Source organism: Zalophus californianus, chromosome X (genome assembly GCF_009762305.2).
Source record: "Zalophus californianus isolate mZalCal1 chromosome X, mZalCal1.pri.v2, whole genome shotgun sequence".
Lineage (NCBI taxonomy): Eukaryota > Metazoa > Chordata > Mammalia > Carnivora > Otariidae > Zalophus > Zalophus californianus.
This window is the reverse complement of record NC_045612.1, coordinates 358,166-385,888: the sequence shown is the minus strand read 5'-3', so window position 1 is coordinate 385,888 and position 27,723 is coordinate 358,166. Positions and strand designations below refer to the sequence as shown.

The 27,723-nt window shown below is 37.1% G+C and overlaps 1 protein-coding gene across 3 annotated transcripts in view; it reads right to left on the bottom strand.

Annotated features, from left to right (window-relative positions):
* TMLHE (trimethyllysine hydroxylase, epsilon) overlaps positions 1-27,723 on the bottom strand; it is a 143,870-nt gene that overhangs the window by 94,461 nt on the left and 21,686 nt on the right. For all 3 annotated transcript variants that reach the window (XR_004819832.1, XM_027608875.2, XM_027608876.1), the window contains exons 2-4: positions 24,467-24,648; positions 7,710-7,886; positions 1,598-1,877 (exon numbers count right to left, since the gene is read on the bottom strand). Coding sequence is in view for 2 of the 3 variants with exons in the window: in XM_027608875.2 (XP_027464676.1) it covers positions 1,598-1,877; positions 7,710-7,886; positions 24,467-24,647 (638 nt within the window). In the remaining variant the exon portion in view is untranslated. The remainder of the gene's footprint in view (positions 1-1,597; positions 1,878-7,709; positions 7,887-24,466; positions 24,649-27,723) is intronic.

Here is a 27,723-nt window from a genome sequence, read left to right as displayed (position 1 = left end):
ATGTGTTCTAGGCACTTTTTAGATCGGTGTTTTTACAGCATCTCTGGGTTGCTTGCCTGCCTGGAGCAGCAGAGTGCCCTTTGAGCTCTATACCAGCCAAGCCTGGTGACTTTTAAAACTCTAATCTTTAGGGATCTGGTGTGGTGGGGATCTGAGCTGGTCTTTTGGGGGGATGGTCTCACCATGCTGGGACTGATGCAGGTTTGACCCAGAAGGGCAGTCATGGCTGAGCACAGGGGCATGGAATTTGGAGCAAAGCAGGTTAAACAGCCAGTGTCTGGGTTAGCCGCCTTCAGCAGGTGTCTCTGGACCTATGCTGAGGGGTGGGGGAGGGAAATGGTGCCTATGGGCTCCTTTGTCCCCAGAGAAGCAAAGCCATCTCTCCCAGATGTGCTCCAAGAAGGGTGAACAGTCTCTCCCTGTGTGCCTTAGGCAATCCTCAGATTGCACTGTCTGCCCTGGGGTTGTTTGCCTTCCTTCTCTCCAGGAGTAGTGCCCTCAGGTCTCTAGCCCAGCCAAGCCTGTGGACCTCTAAAACCAGTCTTTGAACCCAGCTGGTTGCAAAAACTCATGAAAATTGGCCCCTCTTGTTTTCCCAGCCAATGGCTTTGGGGAACTATTCTCCTTGTGCTTATCCCCGTGCACTCCACTCTCTCTTGCTTTTCTCTGCAACCAGGGCTCCCTCCCCTCCATAGCACTCGCCTTCTCTTTCTCCCCCAAACCATGTCTCTTTACTTCCGACCTTCCTCTATGGGGCCTCTTCTCTCCCTCTACTTGTGCAGTTTGTTTTATCAGTCCTCAGGTCAATTTCCTGGGTATTCAGAATTAACACCCAGTTAATTAGCTGTGTTTGAGGGATGAGGCAAGCTTAGGGTCGTCCTACTACACCACCATATTAGGTCCCCCACTGAATCCCAGTTCTACTTCTTACTAGCAGAGTAATGCTGGGCAAGCCACTTACTTATTATATGTGTCTCAAGTGGCTCATCAGCAGAACAGGGGATAAAATATACACCCATCAGGATTTCTATAATGACCAAAAGAAAGTAATGGGAGTGAATATGTTGGTTAAATGCTATATAGTGTAAGGCAATATTATTAACAACTAGTGTCTGAATCAAGCCTTAGGAATCATAATAGGTCAAAACTGGATGATCTTTAGATACCATCTTATTCAATCCTCTTATTGATCAGATGGGAAAATTGAGGCCAGGGGGTGCAGGTGGAGGGTATAGGTATGCATGTAATGGAGTTGTCTATGTTCACACAATTGCTTGAGGGTAGAACTTAGACTACTGCCTGGCTCTGTTTACTCAAAGTCAGTGCTATTTCTAGTGTATAATGATACCTGTTACTTTGAGGACCACTAGGCTCAAAGAATATACCAATGACTTTGAAGTCATCATATTTAACATGTAAGTGTCTTCAGAGATTAGAAATCTGGGCCTCAAATAAAGCACTATAAATGGGAATCCCCTTATTCAGGACACAAAATATTCTGGATCAAAAACAGTGTGACCATACCCTGTTAAATTATTTTACTGGTGTTGACACTCTGCAAATTAATTACCATAGATATTAGAAACTAATAAATTACCTGATCAAGCTGATCCTTTCTGCCAACTTCTCTGTGTGTTCTTGAGTGGGAGGGACATTTTCTACGAATGCAATTCCATACAGCAGAAAATTTTGCAGAAAGTTCTTCAATCCCTCATTGGTTTCTAAGAAGCTTTGGAAATCTACAGATGGAACTTGAGCTTGCTGATAGATTTCAGCATTCCATAAGATTCTAGGTTGGATGACCTTTTGTTTCTGCCCTTCATAGCTGTTTCTCACCAGCCAATCCAAATCATATTTAGTCACATGACCATCTGGCCCTTTAAAGGGAAAAATAAAAGGTATTAAAATAATAGTTATAATTACTGCCAATAATTTACTGGTTAAGAATGTTATTTTTAGCAATCAATTACCCAGTGCTATATTGTTTATGAAATGAAATTAAAATGAGTGCCTAGGATATTCCTGAAACAGAAGTATTTGCAGGTTGAGTAGTATGAACTAATGAATGAATGAACAAATAAATCTCACCAACTAGAAGGGACTAAATGAATTGGGGCAGTTTGACCTAAATGACATCAATATAACATGATAAAGTGATTTCATAAATGACTGCCCACAGTGCCAAAAAAAACAAAAGGCAAAAAAAAAAAAAATCCTCCCTCCAAAATGCTTTAGGAAATCTTCAGGATAAGCAAAGGATATATAGCAAGGGGAGTGAAAAGCTTTGCTGGCATCTTATCTCTTCTTTCACTTCTTTTTACTTCTCTGTCTCTGTTTTGGCTTCCTACTCCTTGACAATAAAAGTACCATAAGGAATTTGTAAAGCATAAAAAAGTGTGAGGAAATTTTTTTATTATGTTCAGTTAGCCACTGTATAGTATATCATTAGTTTTTGATGTAGTGTTCAATGATTCATTAGTTGCGTATAACACCCAGTGTTCCTCACAACACGTGCCCTCCTTAGTAAGATTTATTTATTTATTTTAGAAAGAGAAAGAGAGAGTGCACAAGTGGGGGGGAGGGGCCAAGCGTGCAGCCTGACATGGGGCTTGATCTCACCACCATGAGATCATGACCTGAGTCAAAATCAAGAGTCTAACGCTTAACCAAATGAGCCACCTAGGCACCCCAGTATGAGGATATTTTTAAAATCACTTATATTTACCGTTCTACCAGACAGATGAAACCCTTATTAATAGCTTGTCATCATTCCTTCCACTTTTTTCCATGCATTCTTTTACTTTATATAATATATATATATTTATATATATATATGTATATATATGTTTGTACCCTGCCTTTGTCACTTAATATTTTAATAGTCATTATATCATTAAAAAGTTAAGTCTTCACTTATGATCGTTTGTTTTGTTTCTTAAATTCAGACTCTTAACTATAGAGAACACACTGATGGTTACCAGAAGGGAGGTGAGTGGGGGATGGGTGAAATAGGGGATGGGTATTAAGGAGGGCACTTGTGATGAGCACCAGGTGTTGTATGCAAGTGTTAAATCACTAAATTCTATACCAGAATCTAATATTACACTATGTTAACCAACTGGAATTTAAATTAAAACTTAAAAAAATTAAATCTTCATAAAAATTAATTCTTATAATTTGCAGAATATTGACTACCAAGATTTACCTAACCAGTCTGTTCTAGGGCATGTAGTCTTATTTTTTTTTAATTTCCTTATTATTTAATAGTGATCATCCTTGTCTATATTTCTTTTCTTTTTTTCAAAGATTTATTTATTTATTTTAGAGAGAGAGAGAGAGAGCATGCAAGTGGGGGGAGGGACAGAGGGAGAGAGAGAATCTTGAGCAGATTCTGTGGTGAGCACAGAGCCCCATGTAGGGCTTGATCTCACAATCTTGAGATCACAACCTGAGCCAAAATCAAGAGTCAGATGCTTAATGGATCGAGCTACCCAGGTTCCCCTCTTTTCTTTTTTTTTTTCTTTAAGATTTATTTTTTAGGAGAGAGAGAGAGAGCCCAGCAGGGAGGGGCAGAGAGGGAGAAAGCATCCAAAGCAGACTCTGCACTTTGTGTGGAGCCAGGTGTGGGGCTCGATCTCACAACCCTGATATCATAACCTGAGCCGAAACCAAAAGCCAGATGCTCAACTGACTGAGCCACCCAGGTGCCCCACTTGTCTATATTTCTGATAATTTTCTTTTTTCTTTTCTTTTAAAGATTTTATTTATTTATTTGACAGAGAGAGACAGCGAGAACAGGAACACAAGCAGGGGAGAGGGTCAGAGGGAGAAGCAGGCTTCCCGCCGAGCAGGGAGCCTGATGTAGGACTTAATCCCAGGACCCTGGGATCATGACCTGAGCCGAAGGCAGACGCTTAACGACTGAGCCACCCAGGCGCCCATATTTCTGATAATTTTCTTAAAATAGAAACACAGAAGGTGGGATTGTTAAATCCAAAGATATAAACTTTTAAGAGTCTTGATGCATTTAACTAAATTACTTTTTTAGAAAGTCTACTAATTTTCATTCTCTCCAACAATATATGTGTGCCGATCAAAACTGAGTATTCTTATTTTTTAAATATATTTTTTCCAATTTGGTAAGTAAAACTTCTCTTACTGTAATAATTTTAATTTATTCACTTACTAATAAGCTAATAACATTTGTTAGACATTTATATTTGTTAGACATGTTTTTTATTTTTATTATTTTGTTTCAAGTTTTTATTTAAATTCCAGTTGGTTAACATATAGTGTAATATTAGGTTCAGGTGGAGGATTTAGTGATTCATCCCTCATATATCACACCCAGTGCTCATCACAAGTGCCCTCCTTAATCCCCATCACCCATTTAATCCATCTTCCCACCACTTCCACTCCAGCAATCCTCAGTTTGTACTCTATAGTTAAGAGTCTGTTTTATGGCTTGTCTCTTTCTGTTTTTCCCCTTCCCCTATGTTCATCTGTTTTGTTTCTTACATTCCTCATATGAGTGAAATCATATAATTATCTTTCTCTGACAGACTTATTTCACTTAGCATGATATACTCTAGCTCTATCCATGTTGTTGCAAAGGGTAAGATTTCATTCTTTTTGATGGCTGAGTAATATTCCATTGTGTATATATACCACATCTTCTTTATCCATTCATCTGTCCATGGACATTTGGCTCTTTCCATAGTTTGGCTATTATTGATAATGCTGCTATAAACATTGGGGTGCACGTGCCCCTTCATATCACTATGTTTGTATCCTTTGGGTAAATACCTAGTAGTGCAATTGCTGGGCTGTAGGGTACTTCTATTTTTAACTTTTTGAGGAACCTCCATACTGTTTTCCAGAGTGGCTGCGCCAGTTTGCATTTCCACCAACAGTGTAGGAGGGTTCCCCTTTCTCCGCACCCTTGCCAGCATCTGTTGTTTTCTGTGTTGTTGATTTTAGCCATTCTGACAGGTGTGAGGTGATACCTCATTGTAGTTTTGATTTGTATTTCCCTAATAATCAGTGACGTTGAGCATTTTTCACGTGTCTATTAGCCACTGTACAGACATATGTTTTTTAAATGCAAGGATTACCAAACTATGGCCCATCGGCCAAATCTGCCTGGCAGTTGTCTTTGTGACACCTAGTTTAGAACACATGATACCCACTTGGTTACTTCTTGTCTATGTCTGCTTTCACCCTACTACTGAAGAACTAAATAGTTGAACAGTTGTGACAGGGACTGTACAGCCAGCAAAACCTAAAAATCTTTACTACCTGGCTCTCTACAGAATATTTGCTGACTCATGCTTTAATGATCTGCCTGTTCACTACTTTTTCACATTTTTCTACTGAAATACTAGTGCTTTTTTTTTTTTAACAAACTGGCAATAACACCTTATATATTAATGGTTTTTAGTCTTTGTCATACATTTTTCAAATATTTTGCCAAATCAGTTTTTTTTAATAAACTTTTCTATGGCATGTGTTTTATTACTGTAGAGAAATCAGTAGTCAAATGTATTGATTGTAAATATTTTTTCCTCCAATGCTTTTTTTCTTTTAATTTTTATTTTGAAATAATTATACATTCACAAGAAATTGCAAAGAAATACATTTATTCTGGAAATAAACCCAGTAGTTGCAGGATACAAAATTAAGATACAGAAATCTGTTGTGTATCTATATACTAATAATGAAGTAGCAGAAAGAAAAATGAAGAAAACAATCCATTTATAACTGAACCAAAAAGAATGAAATACCTAGGAATAAATTTAACCAAGGAGATTAAAAACCTATACCCTGAAAATTATAAGACATTTATGAAAGAAAGTGAAGACAACACAAAAAAATGGAAAGAAATCTAATACTCATGGATTAGAAGAATATTGTTAAAATGTTCATACTACCCAAACCAATCTACAGATTCAATACAATCTCTATCAAAATACCAACAGCATTTTTCACAGATCTAGAACAAATAATCCTAAAATTTGTATGAAACCACAGAAGACCCTGAATAGCCACCACAATCCTGAGAAAGAAGAGCAAAGCTGGAGGTATCACCATCCCAGATTTCAAGATATACTACAGTGTTGTAGTAATGAAAATGAAGTGGTACTGGCACAAAAACAGATACTAGATCAATGGAACAGAATAGAGAACCCAGAAGTAGACCCTCAACTCTATGGTCAACTAATCTTTGATAAAGCAGGAAAGACTATCCAATGGGAAGAAGTCTATTCAACAAATGGTGTTGGGAAAACTGGACAGATACATGCAAAAGAATGAAACTGGGCTACTTTCTTATACCCTACACAAATAAACTCAGAATGGATGAAAGACCTAAATGTGAGACCTGAAACCATTAAAATCCTAGAAGAGAACAGAGGCAGTAACTTCTTTGACATCAGCTGTAGCAACTTCTTTCTAGATATGTCTCCTGAGGCAAGGGAAACAAAAGCAAAAATAAACTACTGGGAGTACATCAAAATAAAAAGCTTCTGCACAGCAAGGGAAACCATCAATAAAACAAAAAGGCAACCCAGTGAATAGGAGAAGATATCTGCAAATGATATATATAATAAAGGGTTAATATCCAAAATATATTAATAACTTGCACAACTCAACATGAAAAAAAACAAATACTCTGATTAAAAATGGGTGGCGAACCCAAATAAACATTTTTCCCCAAAGAAGACATCCAGATGGCCAACAGACATATGAAAAGATGCTCAACATCAGTCATTATCAGGGAAATGCAAATCAAAACCACAATGAGATATCACCTTACATGTGAGAATGGCTAGTATCAGAAAGACAAGAAATAACAAGTTGCTGAGGATGTGGAGAAAAGGGATCACTTATGTACTGTGGGTGGGAATGTTAATTTGTGCAGCCACTGTGGAAAACAGTATGAAGGTTTCTCAAAAAATAAAAATAGAAATACCATACGATCCAATAATTCCACTATTGGGTATTTACCCAAAGAAAACACTAATTTGAAAAGATATATGCACCCCTATGTTTATTGCAGCTTTACAAAAGCCAAGATATGGAAGCAACCCAAGTGACCATAGATAGATGAATGGATAAAGAAGATGTGGTATATACACACAACGGAATATTACTCAGCCATAAAAAAGAATGAGATCTTGCCATGTGCTACAACATGGATGGGCCTAGAAGGTATCTGTTAAGTGAAATAAATCAGACAGAAAAACAAATACCACATGATTTCACTTATATGTGGAATCTAAAAAACAAAACAAATGAACAAACAAAAAACCAGAATCTTAAATAAGAGAGCAAACTGGTGGCTTCTGTGGTGGCGGCGGGGAAGAGGGACATAATAGGCGAAGAGGATTAAGAGGTACAAGTTTCCGGTTATAAAATTAAGTCACAGAGATGAAAGGTATCATATAGGGAATATATAGTCAGTAATATTGTAATAACATTGTATGGTCATAAATAGTGACTACACTTATCACTGTGAGCACTGAGTAATGTACAGAATTGTCAAATCAATGCTATACACCTGAAACTAATAAAATACTGTATGTTAATTATACCTCAATAAAAAAAAAAAAACAGAATCCCCTATTTTGGAACGGGGCAAACCAGTTTTTGCAAAATAATTGTTCTTTAGAAGGGTACCCCAACCAAGACCAAGTCTCTTGTATACTCACAAGTGAAAAAGAGTGTGGTCTCATCCAGACGAATGGTCTTTGGCTTGATGCATAAATCCACACTGGCAGTATCCAGGCTGCGCTGGTGAGTCTTAGAGTTGTAGCAAGATGCTGAGCGGCAGTGGTCTCGAAGCCAGACATAATCAAAGCGCATCACGGTGTTTGCATATTGCAGTTCTAGGGAAAAGCATTGTTTTATATTATTTATTATATTATTTTACATTATCTTATAAAAATAAATATTTATTTAGGAAAATTTAAAAACTATCAGTAGTCAGAAAACTTCCTTCAAAAAGTCTTCTACCAAGAAACAAGCACGAACACTAAGGGGAGCACTAGCCCCCTACCAAATACAAAACATACTGTAGAACTTTACAATTAAAACAATACGATGTTGGGATAGGAATAGCAGATAAAACCACAAAAGAATATAAAACGTCCAAAAATATAGCTAAATGTGTACAGAAATTTGTTATCTAATAAACTGACAGCTATAATCACTGGGAAAAATATGAATTTTAAAATAAATGGTGTTGGGACAACTAGATAGCCATTTGGAAAAAAGATAAAATTGGGTCCATACTTCATATTGCCACCAAGTCTCCAAGATAAACTCAAAACAGATCAGAGTTCTAAATTTGGAAAATGAAGCTACTGAAATATTTTATTTTATTTATTTTTTAAAATATGTTGATGATTCTATTTTTTAATTTATTTTTTAAAATTTTTTATTATTGTCAGCCACCATATGGTACATTCTTAGTTTTTGATGTAGTGTTCAGTAATTCATTAGTTGTGTATAATACCAAGTGCTCATCACAACACATACCCTCCTTAATACCCATCACCGGGCTAACCCATCCCCTCCAACCCCTTCCCCTCTGACATCCTCAGTTTCCCGGAGTCTAGAGTCTCTCATGGCTTATCTCCTCCTTTGGTTTCCCCCCCTTCAGTTTTCCCTCCCTTCCCCTATGGTCCTCCATGCTATTCCTTATGTTCCACATATGAGTGAAACCAGTATTTTATTTTATTTTTTTAATTAAAATTTTTTTTTAAATTTTATTATGTTATGTTAGTCACCATACATCATTAGTTTTTGATGTGGTGATCCACAATCCATTGTTTTCGTATTAACACCCAGTGCTCCATGCATTACGTGCCCTCCTTAATATTTTAAAAGGAAACACAGGTAGATAGAGGATATAAAGGAGGTACTTGTACTGCTCTTGCAACTTCTGTTAGTTTGAAGTTATACCAAAATAAAAAGTTAACAAAAAATCAAAGACTTTCCTATATATCAGGTTATTCATTTAGAAAAAGTAAATTAAAAATGAGATCAAATTTGTAAGAGGAACAAAAACTATAATGTGTCTGGGAATAAACAAAAATGTGGAAGACTACTATGGAGAAATCTATAAAACTAATCTTGAAGGACGTGAAGGAAATGTGAATGGAGAAATATGCTCAAACATGGGCAGATTCAATAATGAAAAGATACAAATTCTCCCACAAATTAATACACGAAATTCCATGTACTTTCAATCCAAATTCCCATGGAAATTTTCATGTACTGGACAGGCTAATTCTAAAATTCCTATTCAGAATTAATAAACTTATAATTTTGAAAAAAAAGAGGAAGAAAGGCATGGGGGAACTGTGTTACCAAATATTAAAAAAAAAACGTATTATATATAAAGCTACAGCCATTTAGAAAGTAAGATGAACAGATCAAGGGAACAGAATGGAGTTCCAAAACAGCCCCAAGTATACATGGAAATATGTGTATGTTAAAGGTGGCATTTTATAACAGTAGAGAAAAGACAGATTACTCAATTACTAGTTTTGGAAAAATGAATATTTGGAAAATTTGACTCGGATTCATATCATCCAAAACAGTATATTACTGATAGATTAAAATATAAAAAATAAAAACATACACATAGATCAATGAGATCAATGGAACAGAATAGAAAACCCAGAAATGGACCCACATCTGTATGGTCAATCACTCTTCAACAAAGCAGGAAAGAATATCCAATGAAAAAAGTCTCTTCAACAAATGGTGTTGGGAAAACTGGACAAAAACATGCAGAAGAATGAAACTGGACCACTTTCCTATACCATACACAAAAATAAACTCAAAATGGATGAAAGACCTAAATGTGAGACCTGAAACCATAAAAATCCTAGAAGAAAGCACAGGCAGTAAACTCTCTGACATCGACCATAGCAACTTTTTCCCAGAAATGTCTCCTGAGGCAAGAGAAATAAAAACAAAAATAAATTATTGGGACTAATCAAAATAAAAAAGTTTCTGCACAGTGAAGGGAACAATTAACAAAACTAAGAGGCAACCTACAGAATGGGAGGAGAGATTTGCAAATGATATAGCCTAAAAGGGTTAATATCCAAAATATATAAAGATCTTATATAACTCAACACCCAAAAAACAAATAATCCAGTTAAGAAATGGACAGAAGACATGAATAGACATTTCTCCAAAGAAGACATACAGATGGCTAACAAACACATGAAAAGATATTCAACATCACTCAGCATCAGGGAAATGCAAATCAAAACAATGAGATATCACCTCATACCTGTCAGAATAGCTAAAATTAACAACACAGAAAACATCAGATGTTGGTGAGGATGTAGAAAAAGGGGAACCTCTTGCACTGTTGATGGGAATGCAAACTGGTGCAGCCACTCTGGAAGTGTCCTCAAAATTTACAAATAGAACTACCCTATGATCCAGCAATTGCACTACTAGGTATTTACCCCAAGAATACAAAAAGACTAACTCGAAGGAATGCACGCACCCCAATGTTTACAGCAACATTATTTACAATAGCCAAATTATGGAAAGTGCCCAAATGTCCATGCACTGATGAATGGATTAAGAAGATATGGTGTACATATATAAAATGGAACATTACTCAGCTATCAAAAAGAATGAAATCTTGCCATTTGCAACCATGTGGATGGAGCTAGAATATATCATGCTAAGTGAAGGAAGTCAGTCACAGAAAGACAAATACCACATGATTTCACTCATATGTGGAATTTAAGAAACAAAACAGATGAACATAGGGGAAAGGGAAAAAAAGAGGGGGGTAATGCATAGGAGACTCTCAACGATAGAAAACAAAGTGAGGGTTGATGGAGGGAGTTGGGTAGGGGATGGGATAGATGGGTAATGGGTAATAAGGAGGGCTCTTGTTGTGATGAGCACTGGGTGTTCTATGTAAGTGATGAATCATTAAATTCTACTCTTGAAACTAACATTAGACTATATGTTAACTAAAATTTAAGTAAAAACTTGAAATATTAAAATAAATAAAATATAAAACTATTACACATTGGGGCACCTGGGTGGCTCAGTCAGTTAAGCATCTGCCTTAGGCTTAGGTCATGATCTCAGGGTCCTGGGATTGAGCCCTGTGTCAGGCTCCCTGCTCAGTGGGGAGTCTCCTTCTCCCTCTGCCCATCCCCCACTCAGGTTTTCTCCCTCTCAAATAAATAAAATCTTAAAAAAAACCTATTACATACACATTGACAACATTGAGGTAGGAATGGACATTTTAATATGACACAAAAGGCACAAAAGATAAATTTGTTTATATGAAAATAAAAACCTGTTTTGCAAACAATATAAAAAACCAAAGTTAAGTGACAAGTTCTTGAGCTACCTAGGATCCGTGGAATAATATGTAAAGTTGTGTTTGTGTGTGTGTGAGTAGCCCTACATTCTTCCATGGAGAGGATCCACAGCTTTCAACAGAATTCCTATGGGATTCATAATCTAAAAATATTGAGAACCCTGCCCTTGGAGTGACAGAAGTGATTAACTTCATTCAGACTGGTCATTACACTGAACTAATCCAGGATTTGACAAACAGCCTGTGGGTCATATAGAGCCCATGGCATGTTTTTGTATAGCTTGCAAGAATGGTTTTTACATTTTAAAAATGTTATAAAACAAAACAAAACAAAACAAAAGAAGACCATGAAACAAATTTTGCATGACCCATAAAGCCTAAAATACTAACTATCTGGCCCTGAAGGAGTCATATGTAACTCTTCTTTCCATGACTGAGTTCATTCTTGCCTTTGCACTTGCCATTTCCCTCCCAGAAATTATAAGCTCCCCTAATTAAATGACCATTTTTTTCTTTCAAAGTCTAGCTAAAAGTTCATTTATTCAAGGAAGCTTCCTTGAACAACCCTACATTTTCTTTGAAATTAAGTATTTGGTAGGTAACAACTTAATTTGCATTTGCATACGGCATAAGGTATTCATGCTTCTTGTATTTATTTACTATTTTATGCTTCTTGGATACCACATCTTACATCTTGGTTCTCTAGAAGTTCTCAGCTATACATAAAATTGACACTAAACAAATGTTTATTAACTAGGCCAAAATGCAAAATACAGAAAAGAAACTTGGGATTCATCTTGACTCATCTTATAATCTATTTTTAATCAATCACCAAGGTTTGCTGATTTCACTTCCTAAATCTTTCTAAAATCTTTATGACCTCTCCATTTCCACTCCTTTCTCCTGCCACATTCAGGCAATCTCCATCTTTAACAGTGGTCTCTATAAAGAGACTTTTTTCTATTAATATGATGATTTTATTTTTTTAAACTTTTATTTAAATTCTAGTTAGTGGGATGCCTGGGTGGTTCAGTTGGTTCAGTTTCTGCCTTCGGCTCAGGTCATGATCCCAGGGTCTGGGATTGAGCCCCATGCCGGGCTCTCTGCTCGGCGGGAAGCCTGCTTCTCCCTCTCCCATTCCCCTTGCTTGTGTTCCCTCTCTTGCTGTCTCTCTCTCTCTCTCTCTCTCTCTCTCTCTGTCAAATAAATAAATAAATAATCTTTAAAAAAATTCTAGTTAGCTAACATACAGTGTAATATTGGTTTCAGGAGTAGAATTTAGTGATTCATCACTTACATAGAACACCCAGTGCTCATCACAACAAGAGCCCTCCCTAATATCCATCACTCATCTAGCCCATCCCCACCACTCACCTCCCTCCATCAACCCTGTTTGTTTTCTATCGTTAGGAGTCTCTTATGCACTGCTCCCCTCTCTTTTTTTCCCTTTCCCTATGTTCATCTGTTTTGTTTCTTAAATTCCACATATGAGTGAAATCACATGGTATTTGTCTTTCTCTGACAGACTTCCTTCACTTAGCATAAACTAATCTAGCTCCATCCACGTGGTTGCAAATGACAAGATTTCATTCTTTATGATGGCTGAGTAATACTCCATTGTGTGTGTGTGTGTGTGTGTGTGTGTGTGTGTGTGTGTGTGTGTGTGTGTGTGTACCACCTCTTCTTTATCCATTTATCAACTGATGGATGTTTGGGGTCTTTCCATAATTTGGCTATTGTTGATATTGCCACTATAAACATCAGGGTGCATGTGCCCCTTTAAATCAGTATTTTTATATCCTGTGGGTAAATACCTAATAGTGCAATTGCTACATCATAGGGTAGTTCTGTTTTTAACTTCTTGAGGACCCTCCATACTGTTTTCCAGAGTGGCTGCACCAGCTTGCATTCCCACCAACAGTGCAAGAGGGTTCCCCTTTCTCTGCAACCTCACCAACATCTGTTGTTTCCTGAGTTGTTCATTTCAGCCATTCTGACCAGTGTGAGGTGGTATCTCATTGTGGTTTTGATTTGCATTTCCCTAATGATGAGTGATGTTGAGCATCTTTTCATGTGTCTGTTGGTCATCTGGATGTCTTCTTTGGAAAAATGTCTATTCATGTCTTCTGCCCCTTTCTTAACTGGATTATTTGTTTTTTGGGTGTTGAGTTGTAACCAAAATCTATAAAGAGATTTTTTAAATCAGAGTCGTGAGGGCGCCTGGGTGGCTCAGTTGGTTGGGCGACTGCCTTCGGCTCAGGTCATGATCCTGGAGTCCTGGGATCGAGTCCCGCATTGGGCTCCCTGCTCAGCAGGGAGTCTGCTTCTCCCTCTGACCTTCCCCCCTCGCATGTGCTCTCTCTCTCAAATAAATAAGTAAATAATCTTTAAAAAATAAATAAAATCAGAGTTGTGAAATCAGATTGTATTTTGGAAGAGTGCTCTAGATTTTGGACCATCAGCAGGGCAAGACAATGCTGTAGTATATTGGTAGGACAGTTGTCTCCTTGCTCCTTTAAAGCTCATGCTGTCCTATATAACTCTACCCCTCTTCATTACTCTAAACAAATATCTGGTGTGCCACTCTATTTTTAAATAAATAAATAAAGATCAGTTTACCATCATCCCTCCCCCGTCAGCATTCTTAGCAAAGTCATCAACATTAATTGCAATACCTTTATAATTTTCATTTTGAACATCCTATACTACCCCTTGTTCCCTTTTCAGTACAATTATTTGTGCACTCCTCACTCCAATAATCCTTCACCCACACAAAGAGCTCTAATCCATTGACCACAACCTCCTTTTTGTTATCCATCATCTTGTCTCCTTTAATGTCTTCATTTCTCTCCTTATGGGGCCCAGCTTCCATGGTCCATCATTTTAATCCGTTCCTTGCAAACACCCTTATCTCCATTGCCCCTCTCTCTCCCTCTGCCATACTTCCCTGAAAAAGCCCCACTCCTAATAAACCCAAGTCCCCACTTCATCTGTGCCTGCAGCCAAGCAGCTGAACATTGCTAGAGAAAATCTTTTAAACCACAATGGCCATTCTCATTTTAAAATCATCACCAAAAATCTCAAATGAGTACTCACCACTGCCAAACATTCTTTGCATAATTTCCTGGTAAAATCACTCACTCACTTTCCAAGAAGATTATTTCACACTGTCTCCTATCTCCTCAAACTGCTAGCACTGCCTCTCCCTTCCCATTTTCAACTGGTGACCTTGCTTACTCCTTCAAAGAGAATATGGAAGCAATTAGAAGAGAATCTCCAGGGGCACCTGGGTGGCTCAGTTGGTTAGGCATCCACCTTTGGCTCAGGTCATGATCTCAGGGTCCTGGGATGGAGCCCCTTGTCGGGCTCTCCGCTCAGCAGGGAGTCTGCTTCTCCTTCTGCCCCTCCCCCCTGCTCATGCGTGCTCTCTCTCTCTCTCAAATAAATAAATAAAATCTTTTAAAAATAGAGAATCTCGCCCTACATCGGGCTCCCTGCTCAGCAGGAAGCCTGCTTCTCCCTCTCTCACTCTCCGAGCTTGTGTTCCCTCTCTCACTGTGTCTCTCTCTGACAAATAAATAAAATCTTTAAAAAAAAAAAAAAATCTCCACATCTACCCACTTACTTGCATCTGTGCCCATATATTCTACCTTCCTTCCTGTCACTATGGTTGAAATATCTGTGCATTTAACCAAGGCCAACACTTCCATTTATGAATTAGATCTTATCCTCTCCTACACAGGTAAGATACTTCTGAAATTGCTTCATCTTCTTTTGCTTTATCAAAATTTCCCTCCCTACTGGATCATTCTCATCAGCAAACATGTTGTAATTCACCTCCATCTTAAAACAATGTTCTCCTTCACTCTACGTATCTCTCCCATTACCACCCCACCTCATTTATATTCCCTTTCATAGTGAAACTTATGGCTTCATATTTCTACTACCTTCTCCAATTTCCTCTTAATAAACTTGTTTTAAGTTTTAGAATGGTTTTAGATTTATAGAAAAGTTGCAAATACAAAGAGTTCCCATATGGCCCTCACCCAGTTTCCCCTATTATTATCTTATATTAGTATGGTAAATTTGTCCCAACTAATGAATAAATATCAACACATAATTTATTAACAAAATACCATACTTTATATGAATTTTATTAGTTTTGCCCTAATGTCCTTTTTCTATTCCAGAATTCCATTTAGGACTCACATTACATTTAGTCATCAAGTTTCCTTAGGCTTCTCTGGGCTGTGACTTTCCTTGTTTTTGAAGGCCTTGATAGTTTTGAGAGTTACTGGTCAGGCATTTTGTAAGAGTGTTACTCAATTTCGGTTTGTATGATGATTTTCTCATGGTTAAAGTGGGATTATAGTATAACCTATAGGATAGACTTTTGGGAGAATGGTTACAGAAGTAAAGTGCCCTTCTCAGCATATCATATCAATGGTACATGATATTAATAGGACTTATTACTGATGATATTAACCTTTAATACCTGGCCAAGGTAGAGTTTGCCAGGTTTCCCTACTTAAAAGTTATTCCCTCTACTTCCATATTCTATTCTTTGGCAGCAAATCACTAAATGCAACCTACATGCTAGGACTGGGGGAGTAAGATCCACCTCCATAGTGGGGGCAGGGGAAATATCTACATAAACTATTTGGAATTCTCCTGTATTGAGGATTTGTCTCTACTCTCCCCATTTATTCAACCATTTATTTATATCAACATGGACTCATGGATATTGTTTTATGTTTTGGGTTATAATCCAATACTATATTATTTATTTTCTTGCTCAAATTGTTCCAGCTTTGGTCATTGGCAACTCTTTTACTTGGCTCCTGTGTCTCTAACATTGTCTCTCTCTCTCTTTTTTTTTTTTTTTTTTTTAGCACTTCCTTACTTTCTGGCACTTCAAGACTCTCTAGGCTCATCTTGTATTTTCCCTGACCCAGCTCTAGAATAAGTCATTTCTCCCAGGAGCTCTTGGTTCCTTTTATTGGAGAACAGTCTTGCAAATCAAGATCTGGTCACTGAATGTACTCACTGCTACTGGAGTGTCACTGCTTCTAGGCTTTTGCAGTGGACAGAACTAGGAAATATACTAATCCATGTGAAAAAACAGATCTACAATTATTTCTGTATGTATCCATCTGTATCTATATTAAGCTAAACATGAGTTTATACTGATGTCTCCAACTCTAATCCAGAACCACATGATTCATTCTAGCCTTTGCCCTAAGTTTATTTGTAACCACACATACTCTCTGACGGTGAGAAACCTGGCTCCCACTATCTGCCATACTCTTATGTGTTCAATCCCAGTATACACACACAGCAGTTTTAGAATTATAAATCTGTATTCATATAAGAAACAACTTTAAAAACCAGAGTATAGTATTTATGTATAGTTCCTTTTGACTTCAGCCTTATGGTTTCCAATCAAAACATTGTTTTCCAATGCTATGTATGCCAGCATTTTTCCCTCCATTCCCTTTAATAATTATATATTTGTAATACAGTTGGATTCATGTATCACAGGCTGCATTCCATCCTCAGATCTGACCTCCTGGTTGATTTTTAAAAATTTGTATACATTTAAATCTATATACTTTCACTTTTTGCTATAAAGTTCTATCTTTTTTTTCCCAAATGCAGTTATTGTTACTACAGTGCCATACAGATTACATCTACCATCCTAAAAAAAATCCTGTTAAGAGATTGGTTCTACCACACTATAAAAATCCCTGTGTTACACTATCTCCTCCCAAACCACTGATTTGTTTTCTGTCCCTATAGTTTTGCCTTTAACAGAATGTTATATGAATGAAATCATATAGTATGTAGCTTTTGATGGTTAGGCTTCTTTCACTTAGCAAAATGCATTTAAGATTCATGCCATTGTGTGAATTAATAGCTCATTCCTTTTTATTGCTGAATAGTATTCCATTGTATGGTTATACTACAGTTTATTAATTAACCTTCTGAAGGATAGTTTGGCAGCTTCCCACTTTTGACAAGTATAAATAAAGCTGTTATTCATGTGTGGGTTTTTGCTGTGGACATAAGTTTATAAATCAGTTAGGTAAATAGCTAGGAGTGCAACTTCTGGTAAGTCTGTTTAATTTTATAAGAAACTTCCAAACTGTCTTCTGGCATGGTTGTACTATTTTTGCATTATCACCAGCAACGCAGAGGCATTTCTGTTGCTCTGCATCCTTGCAGGAATTTAGTATTGTCAGTTTTTTGAGAGGATTTTAGTCATTCCAATACGTCTCTATGATATCTCATTTTGGCTTTCATTTGCATTTACCTAATGAAAATGTTGAGCGTCTTTTCACATGCTTATTTGCCATACTTATTATTCTCTTTTTTTTTCATACTTATATTCTCTTTAATGAAGTGGCTGCTCAGATCTTTCCATTCTTCTAAAAACTGGGTTGTTTTCTTATTTTTAGAGAGAGGGAGGGAGGGAGGGAGAAAAGAGAGAGAATGAGGGGGTAAGGGCAGAGGGAAAGGGAGAGAGAGAATCCCAAGCAGGCTCTATGCTCAGCATGGAGCCCAATGTGGTGCTCAATCTCATGACCCTGAGATCATGACCTAAGCTGAAATCAAGAGCCAGACTCTCAACAAACTGAGCCACCCAGGCGCTCCTTGTTTTCTTAAGTTTTAAAAGGTCTTTATATATTCTGCATACAAGTCTTTACTCAGATATGTGGTTTGCAAAAATTTCCTCCAAGTCTGTGCCTTTTCTTTTCATTCTCTTAACAGTACCTGTCACAGAGAAAATGTTTTGAATTTTGGTAGTCCAATTTATCATTTTTTCCTTTATGGATTATGCTTTTAAAGTTGTAGCTAAGAATTTTTTGCTTAATCAAATGTAACACTTTGTCCTGTTTTCTTACACAACTTTTACAGTTTTGCATTTTACATAGACCTATAACCAACTTTGAGTTAATAGTTATACAGAGTATGAGGTGTCAGTGTTTCGTTTTGTTTTGTTTTTTTTGCATATGGATATCCAATTGTTCCATATTACTTTTTGAAAACAAAATCCTGAGAAGAACTGACTTTGATTTTTTGTCAAAAATCAGTTGACTATATTTGTATGAGTCTATTTCTGGGCTCTCAGTTTTGTTCCACTAATCTATGTGTCTATCCTTTTGCCAGCACCACACTGTTTTGATTACTGTAGCTTTACAGTAAGTCCTAAAATCAGGTAGCTCGAGTCCTTTGACTTTTTATTCAGAATTGTATTGGCTAGGCTTGGTACCTCTGCTTTTCCATATACATTTTATCTTTATTTTATTTTTTATTTTTTTAAAAGATTTTATTTATTTGAGAGAGAGAGAAAGAGGGAGCATGCATGAGTGGGGGTGGGGCAGAGGGAGAGGGAGAAGCAGGCTCCCTGCTGAGCAGGGAGCTCAATGCGGGGTTTGATTCCAGGACTCTGAGATCATGAACTGAGCTAAAGGCAGGCACTTAACCGACTGAGCCACCCAGGTGCCCCAACCACATACATTTTAGAGTTAGTTTGTTGATATCTACGAAAAAGCTTGCTGGGATTTTGAGTGGGATTGCATTGAATCTATAGATCACACTGAGAATTCACATTTTAACAATACTGAGTCTTCTAATCCATGATCATGGAATGTCTTTCCAATTATTTAGTTCTTTGATTTCTTCCATTAGTGTTTTACAGTTTTCTATATACAGATTCTAAAATATTTAACTACTTAACCTAAGTACTTATTTTTTGGTGTTATTATAAACGGTATTGCTTTATTAATTTCAAATTCCAGTTGTTAGTTGTTATTATATAGGAAAGCAAATGACTTTTGTATATTAACCTTGTATTATGCAACTTCATTAAACTTACTTTCATGAGTTTTTGTAGACCCTTTGGAGATTTCTATATAATCATATCACTTATGAAAAAAGTTTTATTTCTTCCTTTCTAATCTGCATGTCTTTTTTTCTTGCTTTATTTCACTAGTTAGGATTTCCAAATCAATGTTGAACCCAAGTTCAACATGAGAAAGGGAGATCCTTGTTTTATTCCTGATCTTAGGGAGAAAGCATATGGTCTCTTGACATTAAGTATGATGCTTATTGTATATTTTTCAAATATGTCCTTTATTAGGTTAATAAAGTCCTCTTTTATTCCCAAATTTTTTAGCTTTTATGATAAATGGGTATTGAATTTTGCTAAATTTGTTTTTCTGAACCTAATGAGATGATCATATGGCATTTCTTAGTCTATTCATATGGTGGATTGGATTGCACCGATTTTTTTTTAATGTTGAAAAAGCCTTGTATTCCTGGGATGAACCTTATTGGGTCTGGATGTATTATCCTTTTTACATATTGTTTGATTCAATTTGTTAATATTCTGGCAAGGATTTTTGTATTTATGTTCATGAAATACTGGTCTATAGTTTTCCTTTCTTTTACTGTTTTTGTCTAAATTTGGTATTAGGGTAATGATGACCTCAAAATATAAGTTGGCAAGTGTCCCTTATTATTTGATTTTATGGAAGAGAATGTATAGAATTGGTGATATTTCTTTCTTAAATGTTTGGTAGAATTCATGAGTGAAACCATCTTGGCTAGGTGTTTTTTTTTTTAAATTTTTTACTACTATTTCTTTAGTAGATTTGGGACTATTCACATTATTTACTTTTTCTTGAGTAAATTTTGGTAGTTTGTGTCTGTCTTAGTCTGCTCAGGCTGCCATAACAAAATGCCATAGACTGGGTGGCTTAAACAATGGAAATTTATTTTCTCACAGTTCTGGAGGCTAGAAGTCCAAGAATAAGGCAGCAGCCAATTCAGTTCCTGGTGAAAGCTCTTTTCCTGGTTTGTAGATGGCCACCTTCTTACTATGTCCTCATGAGAGAAAGAGGGTTGGGGGTGGGGAGCTATCACTGGAAAATATCACTACTCTTCCCCTTTTATAAGGACACCAGTTCATTTGGGTCAGGGCTCTACCCTCACGACCTCATTTAATCACCTCCTTACAGACCCTATCTCCAATACAGTAGTATGGGGGGGCAGGGCTAGGGCATCAACATGAATTTGGGGCAAACAATTCAGTCTATAGTAGCATATTTGTAGGAACTGGTCCATTTCATCTAAATTATCAAATTTATGGGCATAAAGTTGTTTCTGGTATTCCTCTTATTGTCCTTTTTTTTTTTTAAAGATTTTATTTATTTATTTGACAGAGAGAGACACAGTGAGAGAGAGGACACAAGCAGAGGCAGTGGGAGAGGGAGAAGCAGGCTTCCCGCTGAGCAGGGAGCCCGATGCGGGGCTCAATCCCAGGACCCTGGGACCATGACCTGAGCCGAAGGCAGACGCTTAACGACTGAGCCACCCAGGCGCCCCTTATTGTCCTTTTTGTATCTTTAGGATCAGTGATAAAATTCTTGACATTGGTAGGGTGCCTGGGTGGTTCAGTTGGTTAAGCGACCACCTTCGGCTCAGGTCATGATCCCGGAGTCCTGGGATCAAGTCCCGCATCAGGCTTCCGGCTCAGTGGGAAGTCTGCTTCTCCCTCTGACCCTCTTCCCTCTCATGCTGTTTCTCTCTCTCTAATAAATAAATAAAATCTTTAAATAAAAATTCTTGACATTGGTAATTTGTCTCTTTTCCCTTCCTTCCTAGGTTAGCCTGGCTAGAGGCTTACCAATTTTATTAATATTTCTAAATAAAGAGCTTTGGGTTTATTGGTATTCTTGTTTTTTTTCTCCCCATTTTCAGTATCATGGATTTCTGCTCTAATATTTACTATTTCCTTCCTTTTGTTTGCTCTTCTTTATCTAATTTCCTAATGTAGAAGTATAGGTTATTGATTTTAGGCTTTATTCTTTTCTAATAAATGCATTTATTGCTACATATTTCCCTCCAACCACTGCTTTAGCTGCTTACCATAAATTTTGATAAGCTGTATATCCCATTTTCATTTAGTTAAAAATATTTTTAACTTTGAGACTTTATACCTCTACATTTTTTGGAAGTGTATAGCTTAATTTCCAAATATTGGAGACTTTTCTCTTTCTGTTATTGATTTCTAGTTGATTCCATTGTGATCAGAGTACATACTCTATGTTTTAGATTCTTTTAAGTTTGTTGAGCTTTTTTTTTTTTTTTTTTTTTTTTATGGCCCAGAATGTGGTCTATCTTGGTGGATGTTTCATTTACATTTCAGAACAATGTGTACTTCACTTCTGCTGGATGGATTGTTCTATACATGTCAAGTAAGTCAAGTTGGTTGAGAGTGCTGTTCAGGTTATTTATATCCTTACTGATTTTCTGCCTGTTTAATCTATCAATAACTGAGAGGGAGGTTTTAAAGTCTCCAAGGACAATTGTAGATTTTTTATTTCTACTTTTATCTCTATCAGTTTTTGCTTTATGTAATTTGATGGTCTGTTATTAGGTGCTACATTTTTAGGATTGTTACATGTTCCCTTAAAGAACTGACCCCTTTATCACTTTGTCATGTGCCTCTTTATCCCTAATAATCTTCCTTGTTCTGAAGACTGCTTTGTCTGAAATACAGCTAATACTGGTTTGATTATTATTTGCATGGTGTTTCTTTCTCCATCCCTTGATACTGTCCCACAGTTTCTGAATACTGTATGTGTTTTTGTTTTCTATCTCTCTCTCTTGCATTTCAGTTTGGGTAATTCCTATTGACTTATCCTTTACATTTACTGATTCTATCCTTGAATGTGTCAAGTCTACTGTTAAGACTGTTAAGGTCATTCTTCAAATCTGTTACCATGATTATGATTTAAAAAAATTCTTTCTTATAATTTTATCACTCTCCTGACATTACCCATCTGGTCTTTCATTTTGTCTTTCTCCATTAGAGTCCTTAACATAGTAATCATAGCTATTTTAATTTCCTGACCAATAGTCTCCACACCTGTGTCACATGTGAGTCTAGTTCTGACAGTGCTCCGTCTCTTCAAATTGTTATTTGTTGCTTTTTAACATGCTTTGTAATTTTGTTATTGTTGAAAGGCACACGTGTTGTATAAAGCAGTAGACATTGAGGTTAACAGGACTTTAGGGTGAGTATTTATACCACTCTGGCCAAGAGATGGGTTATGTCTGATGTGTGTTGTCTCTATGGGTACCAAAGGCATTAAATTCCTCTAGTGACCTTGTTTTTGTCTCCCCTCTTGGCCTTCCTTGGCCCTTTTCTTCAGGCTGCACTTCAGAACCAGTCTGTCTCTTGCAGCTCTCCCAGCTGTAATGCACTGTTATTTTAACTGGTTATAATGTATGGGGGAGAAGGGCACTGTCTAATATTTGGATTAAGTCTCAGTCTTTGGAGTGAACAATGGGCCTATGTCTTTGAAGTGTAGCCCTCACAATTGTTTTTGTCCCTTTCCAGGGTTATGGGTTGAACTGTATTCCCCAAAAAGATACTGAAGTCCTAATCTCTAGTACCTGTGAATGAGACTTTATTTGGAAATAAGGTCTTTGAAGATAATCAAGATAAGATGAAGTCATACTGAACTAGAGTGGGCCCTAAATCCAACAACTGGTATCTTTATAAGGAAAGATATGTTTGAAGACACAGAAGAGACACAGGGAAGAAGCCATGTTATGACAGGCAGAGAGTGGATGATGTTGCCACAAGTCAAGGAACACCAAGGATTGTCAGCAACCACCAGAACCTAGAAGAGGCAAGAAAGAGCCTTTGGAGGGAGCATATCCCTGCCAATGCCTTTATTTCAGACTTCTAGCTTCCAGAACTGTGAAAAAATAAATTTCTGTTGTTTTAAGCCAACTAGTTTATGGTAATTGGTTATAGCAGTGTTAGGAAACTAATACACAGGGGTAAAGCTTTTCTCCCCCTCTGCTACCTAATACTTTACCTGGCTGTATCATTCCCAGTCTATGCCTTTGAAACCCACTTCCCTATATACTGAGGCTTTCTTTTATTTCTTTTTTTTCCCCTTACATGAGATAGGGAGACAGAGTGGGACTGGAGTAGAGCAATGCCCTTCCCCTTGCTGGGATGAGATTATACTGCTGCCTTAATATTATTTTTGTCTTTCTTGCAACCTGTAGGATAATCTTGGAAATAAATAGCTAGAGGTCCTCAAAACTCCACAGGAAGTATTTTTAGTCCACATAAGAAGGAACTGATATTGCACAACAATGTAAATATACTTACCACCTGAACTGTACACTTAAGGAATGGGTAAGATGGGGCACCTGGGTGGCTCAGTTGGTTAAGTGGCCAACTCTTAATTTCAGCTCAGGTTATGAACTCAGAGTCCTGGGATACAGCCCCGCCTCAGGCTCTGTGCTCAGCAGGGAGTCTGCTTGAGGATTCTCTCTCTCCCTCTCCCTCTGCCCCTCCCCTCACGCTCTCTCTCTCTCTCAAATAAATAAATCTTTTAAAAATGGGTAAGATGTGTGCGCCTGGGTGGCTCAGATGGTTAAGCGTCTGCCTTCGGCTCAGGTCATGATCCCAGAGTCCTGGGATTGAGTCCCGCATTGGGCTCCCTGCTCCGCGGGAGCTTGCTTCTCCCTCTGTCTCTCTCTCTCTCTCTCTGTGTCTCATGAATAAATAAAAATCTTTAAAAAAATGGGTAAGATGTTAAATTTCATTTATGTGGGAATATATATAATGGAATATTACTCAGCCTTGAAAAAGAATGAAATCTTGCCATTTGCAATGATGTGGATGGAACTAGAGAGTATTATGCTAAGCGAAATAAGTCAGAGAAAGACAAATACCTTATGCTTTCAGTCATATGTGGATTTTAAGAAAGAAAACAAATGAGCAAATGGGAGAAAAAGAAACAGAGAGGCAAACCAAGAAACAGACTCTTAACTATGGAGAAGACCCTGATGGGTACCAGGGGGGCGGTGGAGGGGGATGGGTGAACTAGGGGTGGGGATGAAGGAGGGCACTTGTGGTGATAAGCACAGTGTTGCGGGTGTTGTATGGAAGTGCTGGATCGCTATATTGTACAGCAGAATCTAATACTACACTATATGTTAACTAACTGGAATGAAAATAAAAACTTAAAAAAATAAAGTATCTGTCTCCACATGTCTTACCAAAATGATCTTCATGTTGCTGCCAAGCGCAATTCAGAGACTCGGAGGCTGTATGATGCGAATGGATGACTAATGGAAATAAGCTTTTGAAGTTGAGCTGTTGGAAGGCCCAACATGTGACTCCTCTCCTCAGCAGGTTCTGGAGCCTGCTTTGTAGGTGGGACAACCTGTGGCACCACATCCTAGAATATTTGACAATAAGAAGAGAGAGTCAGTAACAGTATTAAAGAACTTTTATGAGGTTGTAGGAATAATACTACAGATGTAACTATATGAAAGAATAGATTTAATTATCTCAACTATAGAGGATTAAACAAAGGAAAAATTCTGAAAAACTGAGCATAAGTGGTCCATAACCATTACTTCCATTTTCTCACCAGCTACTCTTACTTTATGCCTTGTAATCTTACTTCGATCATACTATTTAACTGAAGTGGTTCTTTAAAAATTCATTAATTTTAACCTTCCAACCACATATAAGAATTGCTTTTCAGATCTCATCCTTCTGGGCCTCTCCACTTGTGACACTATTAATCACCCTCACATGACTTCTTGAAACTTCTTTTTTCACTGATTATGTGTGATTGTGAACAAGTTACTTAAACTCTCAGTGACTCCGGTTTCCCATTATGTAACATGAGGATAATAATAATACTTATTTCATGGGTTTAGTATGAAGAGTAAAGTACTTAGAACTGTGTCTGTCCCATAGTAAGGCCTATATATGTCAGCAGCTATTATTCTCATTTTTATAATATTTAATGTTAGGGATAACATGTATCTGTTGGTAAAAGTACCTTGATAAACCTGCTTAGATTTGGTGACTCCTTCACTGTTATGGTTTCAGGAAGATTAATTTAAAAACTTCATTTGCATAATACCTTTAAAAGAATTAATTTGTCCTGTGGGAAAAGAGGGAGAAAGCCATGTACCTGCAGAAAAGCTGTACAATGCTTGATGTGAACCTTCTCAGTAACTCCTTAAGGTCACTAAACCCATAAAATGCTTATTTTCAGTGCATATGTGCATGTGTGTGTGTGGTGTAAGCTGATGAAGGGACTGAATTTCATGCTGATGTGGGATGACACCAATCATATACAGAAAGGCCATAGCTAGAGATGTAAGAGAATATGCTGATGACTTGGGGAGGGTTCCAGAATAATAGGCTAGGAAATCAAGAACTAAAGTCAAATTTATTGAGATTTTATGGGTGCAGGCAAGGAGCAGAGCATAGGGAGGCCTCTGCTGATATCTGGGTTACATTTATGTTTTCTATTGTCTCGTTTCCAAACCTCCTACCTACAGGTATCATCTAAGACAGAGGCTGGCAAATTATGGCCCATGCTTATTTTTATATAGCCCACAAGCTAAGAATGGATTTTACATTTTTAAAGGGTTGTAAACAAAACCAAAAAGAATATGAAGCCAAGACCATATATGGCCTGCAAAGTCTACTATATTTGCTATTTGGTCCTTCAAAGTATAATTTTTCCAACCCCTGGTCTAATGCTCAATTTTTAATCAAATACTCTTCTCCCTTTACACTGGATTACTCCCCCCAAAAAACAGTCTTAAGCAAGCATATTTATTCATTTCTTCATTATTTCACCAAACAAATATTCCCGAGCATGGGTATAACAGGTACTTTCTTAAGTACTGGGAAAATAAACATAAATAAGTCTGCAATCGCAGCCACCATTCAAGAAGCTCACAGTCTAGTGGAGAAGAAAGACAAAGGGTGAAGCTACTACTACTTATGATATTTGTAAACACAGAGTACAGTGAAAAAGTGCAAAGGAGAAAGCAGTTAACTATGCCTGGGAAAACTGGGAGGACTCCACATGATCTACGTTATTTGTAGAAGTGTTTCATTGTTTTGTATTTACTTACAAAATAAAATTTGCTCATGTGTAAAAAGAAAAAAGGAAAGAAAAATCAAAACAACACAGAAATATATAAAATAAAAAGTGAAAGCCTCCTTTCCTCAATATTTGTCATTCCCATTCCTTCAAGAAACCTCATCAACAATAAACCGTTTGGAGGACCAACTTCCAGATCACACACAGTTGAAATCTCCAACCTTCTATACACACATACAAAAATACATTTGTGCATTTGATAGTTTTCAGGTCACTTGGGTAAATATTTAAGAGTGGTACTAATGGGTCACATGCTAAATCTATATTTAACATTATAAGAAACTCTGAAACTATCATCCAAAGTAGTTGGACTATTCTGCATTCCACCAGCAATGAATCAGAACTCCTATTCTGCATCCTTGCTATAACTTGGTATTGTCAGTTTTTAAAATTTAGCCATTCTAATAGTTGTGCATGATACCTCATTATTTTAATTTGCATTTCTCTAATTATATATGATGTTGTACATCTTTTCCTAGTCTTAATTGCCATCTGTATATCTTCTTTGGCAATCTGTTCAGATCTTAGTGGGTAAAAGATCTGACTTTTGGGGCACCTGGGTGGCTCAGTCGTTAAGCGTCTGCCTTCAGCTCAGGTCATGATCCCAGGGTCCTGGGATCAAGCCCCGTATCAGGCTCCCTGCTCCGCGGGAGGCCTGCTTCTCCCCCTCCCACTCCCCCTGCTTGTATTCCGTCTCTCGCTGCGTCTCTCTCTGTCAAATAAATAAAATCTTTAAAAAAAAAAAGATTTTATTTCTTTAGAGAAGTCTTATTCACAGCAAAATTGAGGGAAAGACAGAGATTTCTCATATAACCCCTTTCCCCACACATGCATAGGCTGCATGCTTATTAACATCCCCCATCGGAGTGCTACATTTGTTACAGCTGATGAACCTATATTTACACATCTTTATCATCCAAAGTCCACAATTTACATTAGGGTTCCCTCTTGGTATTCTACATTCTATGGGTTTGGACAAATGTATAATGACACATATCCATCATTATAGGATTATACAGCATATTTTCACTTTTTGACTGCCATAAAAATCCTCCCTGTGATGAATTTTGATATGCAATATTTCTATTCTTCAGTTAGTTTAAAATATTTTCTAATTTACATTGTGATTTTTAAAATTTGACCTGCAGGTTATTTAAAAGTCTACTACATATTTTAGGGAGATTTTCTAGTTTTCTCATTATTATTTTCTAACTTCATTTCACTGTGGCCAAACAAAAACAAACAAAAAACCAGTATAACTGTAAGTGTTTAAGGTTTTTGAGACTTGCTTTATGGCTCAGGATATCATCTATTTTTCTGTGTGCATAAAAAGGATAT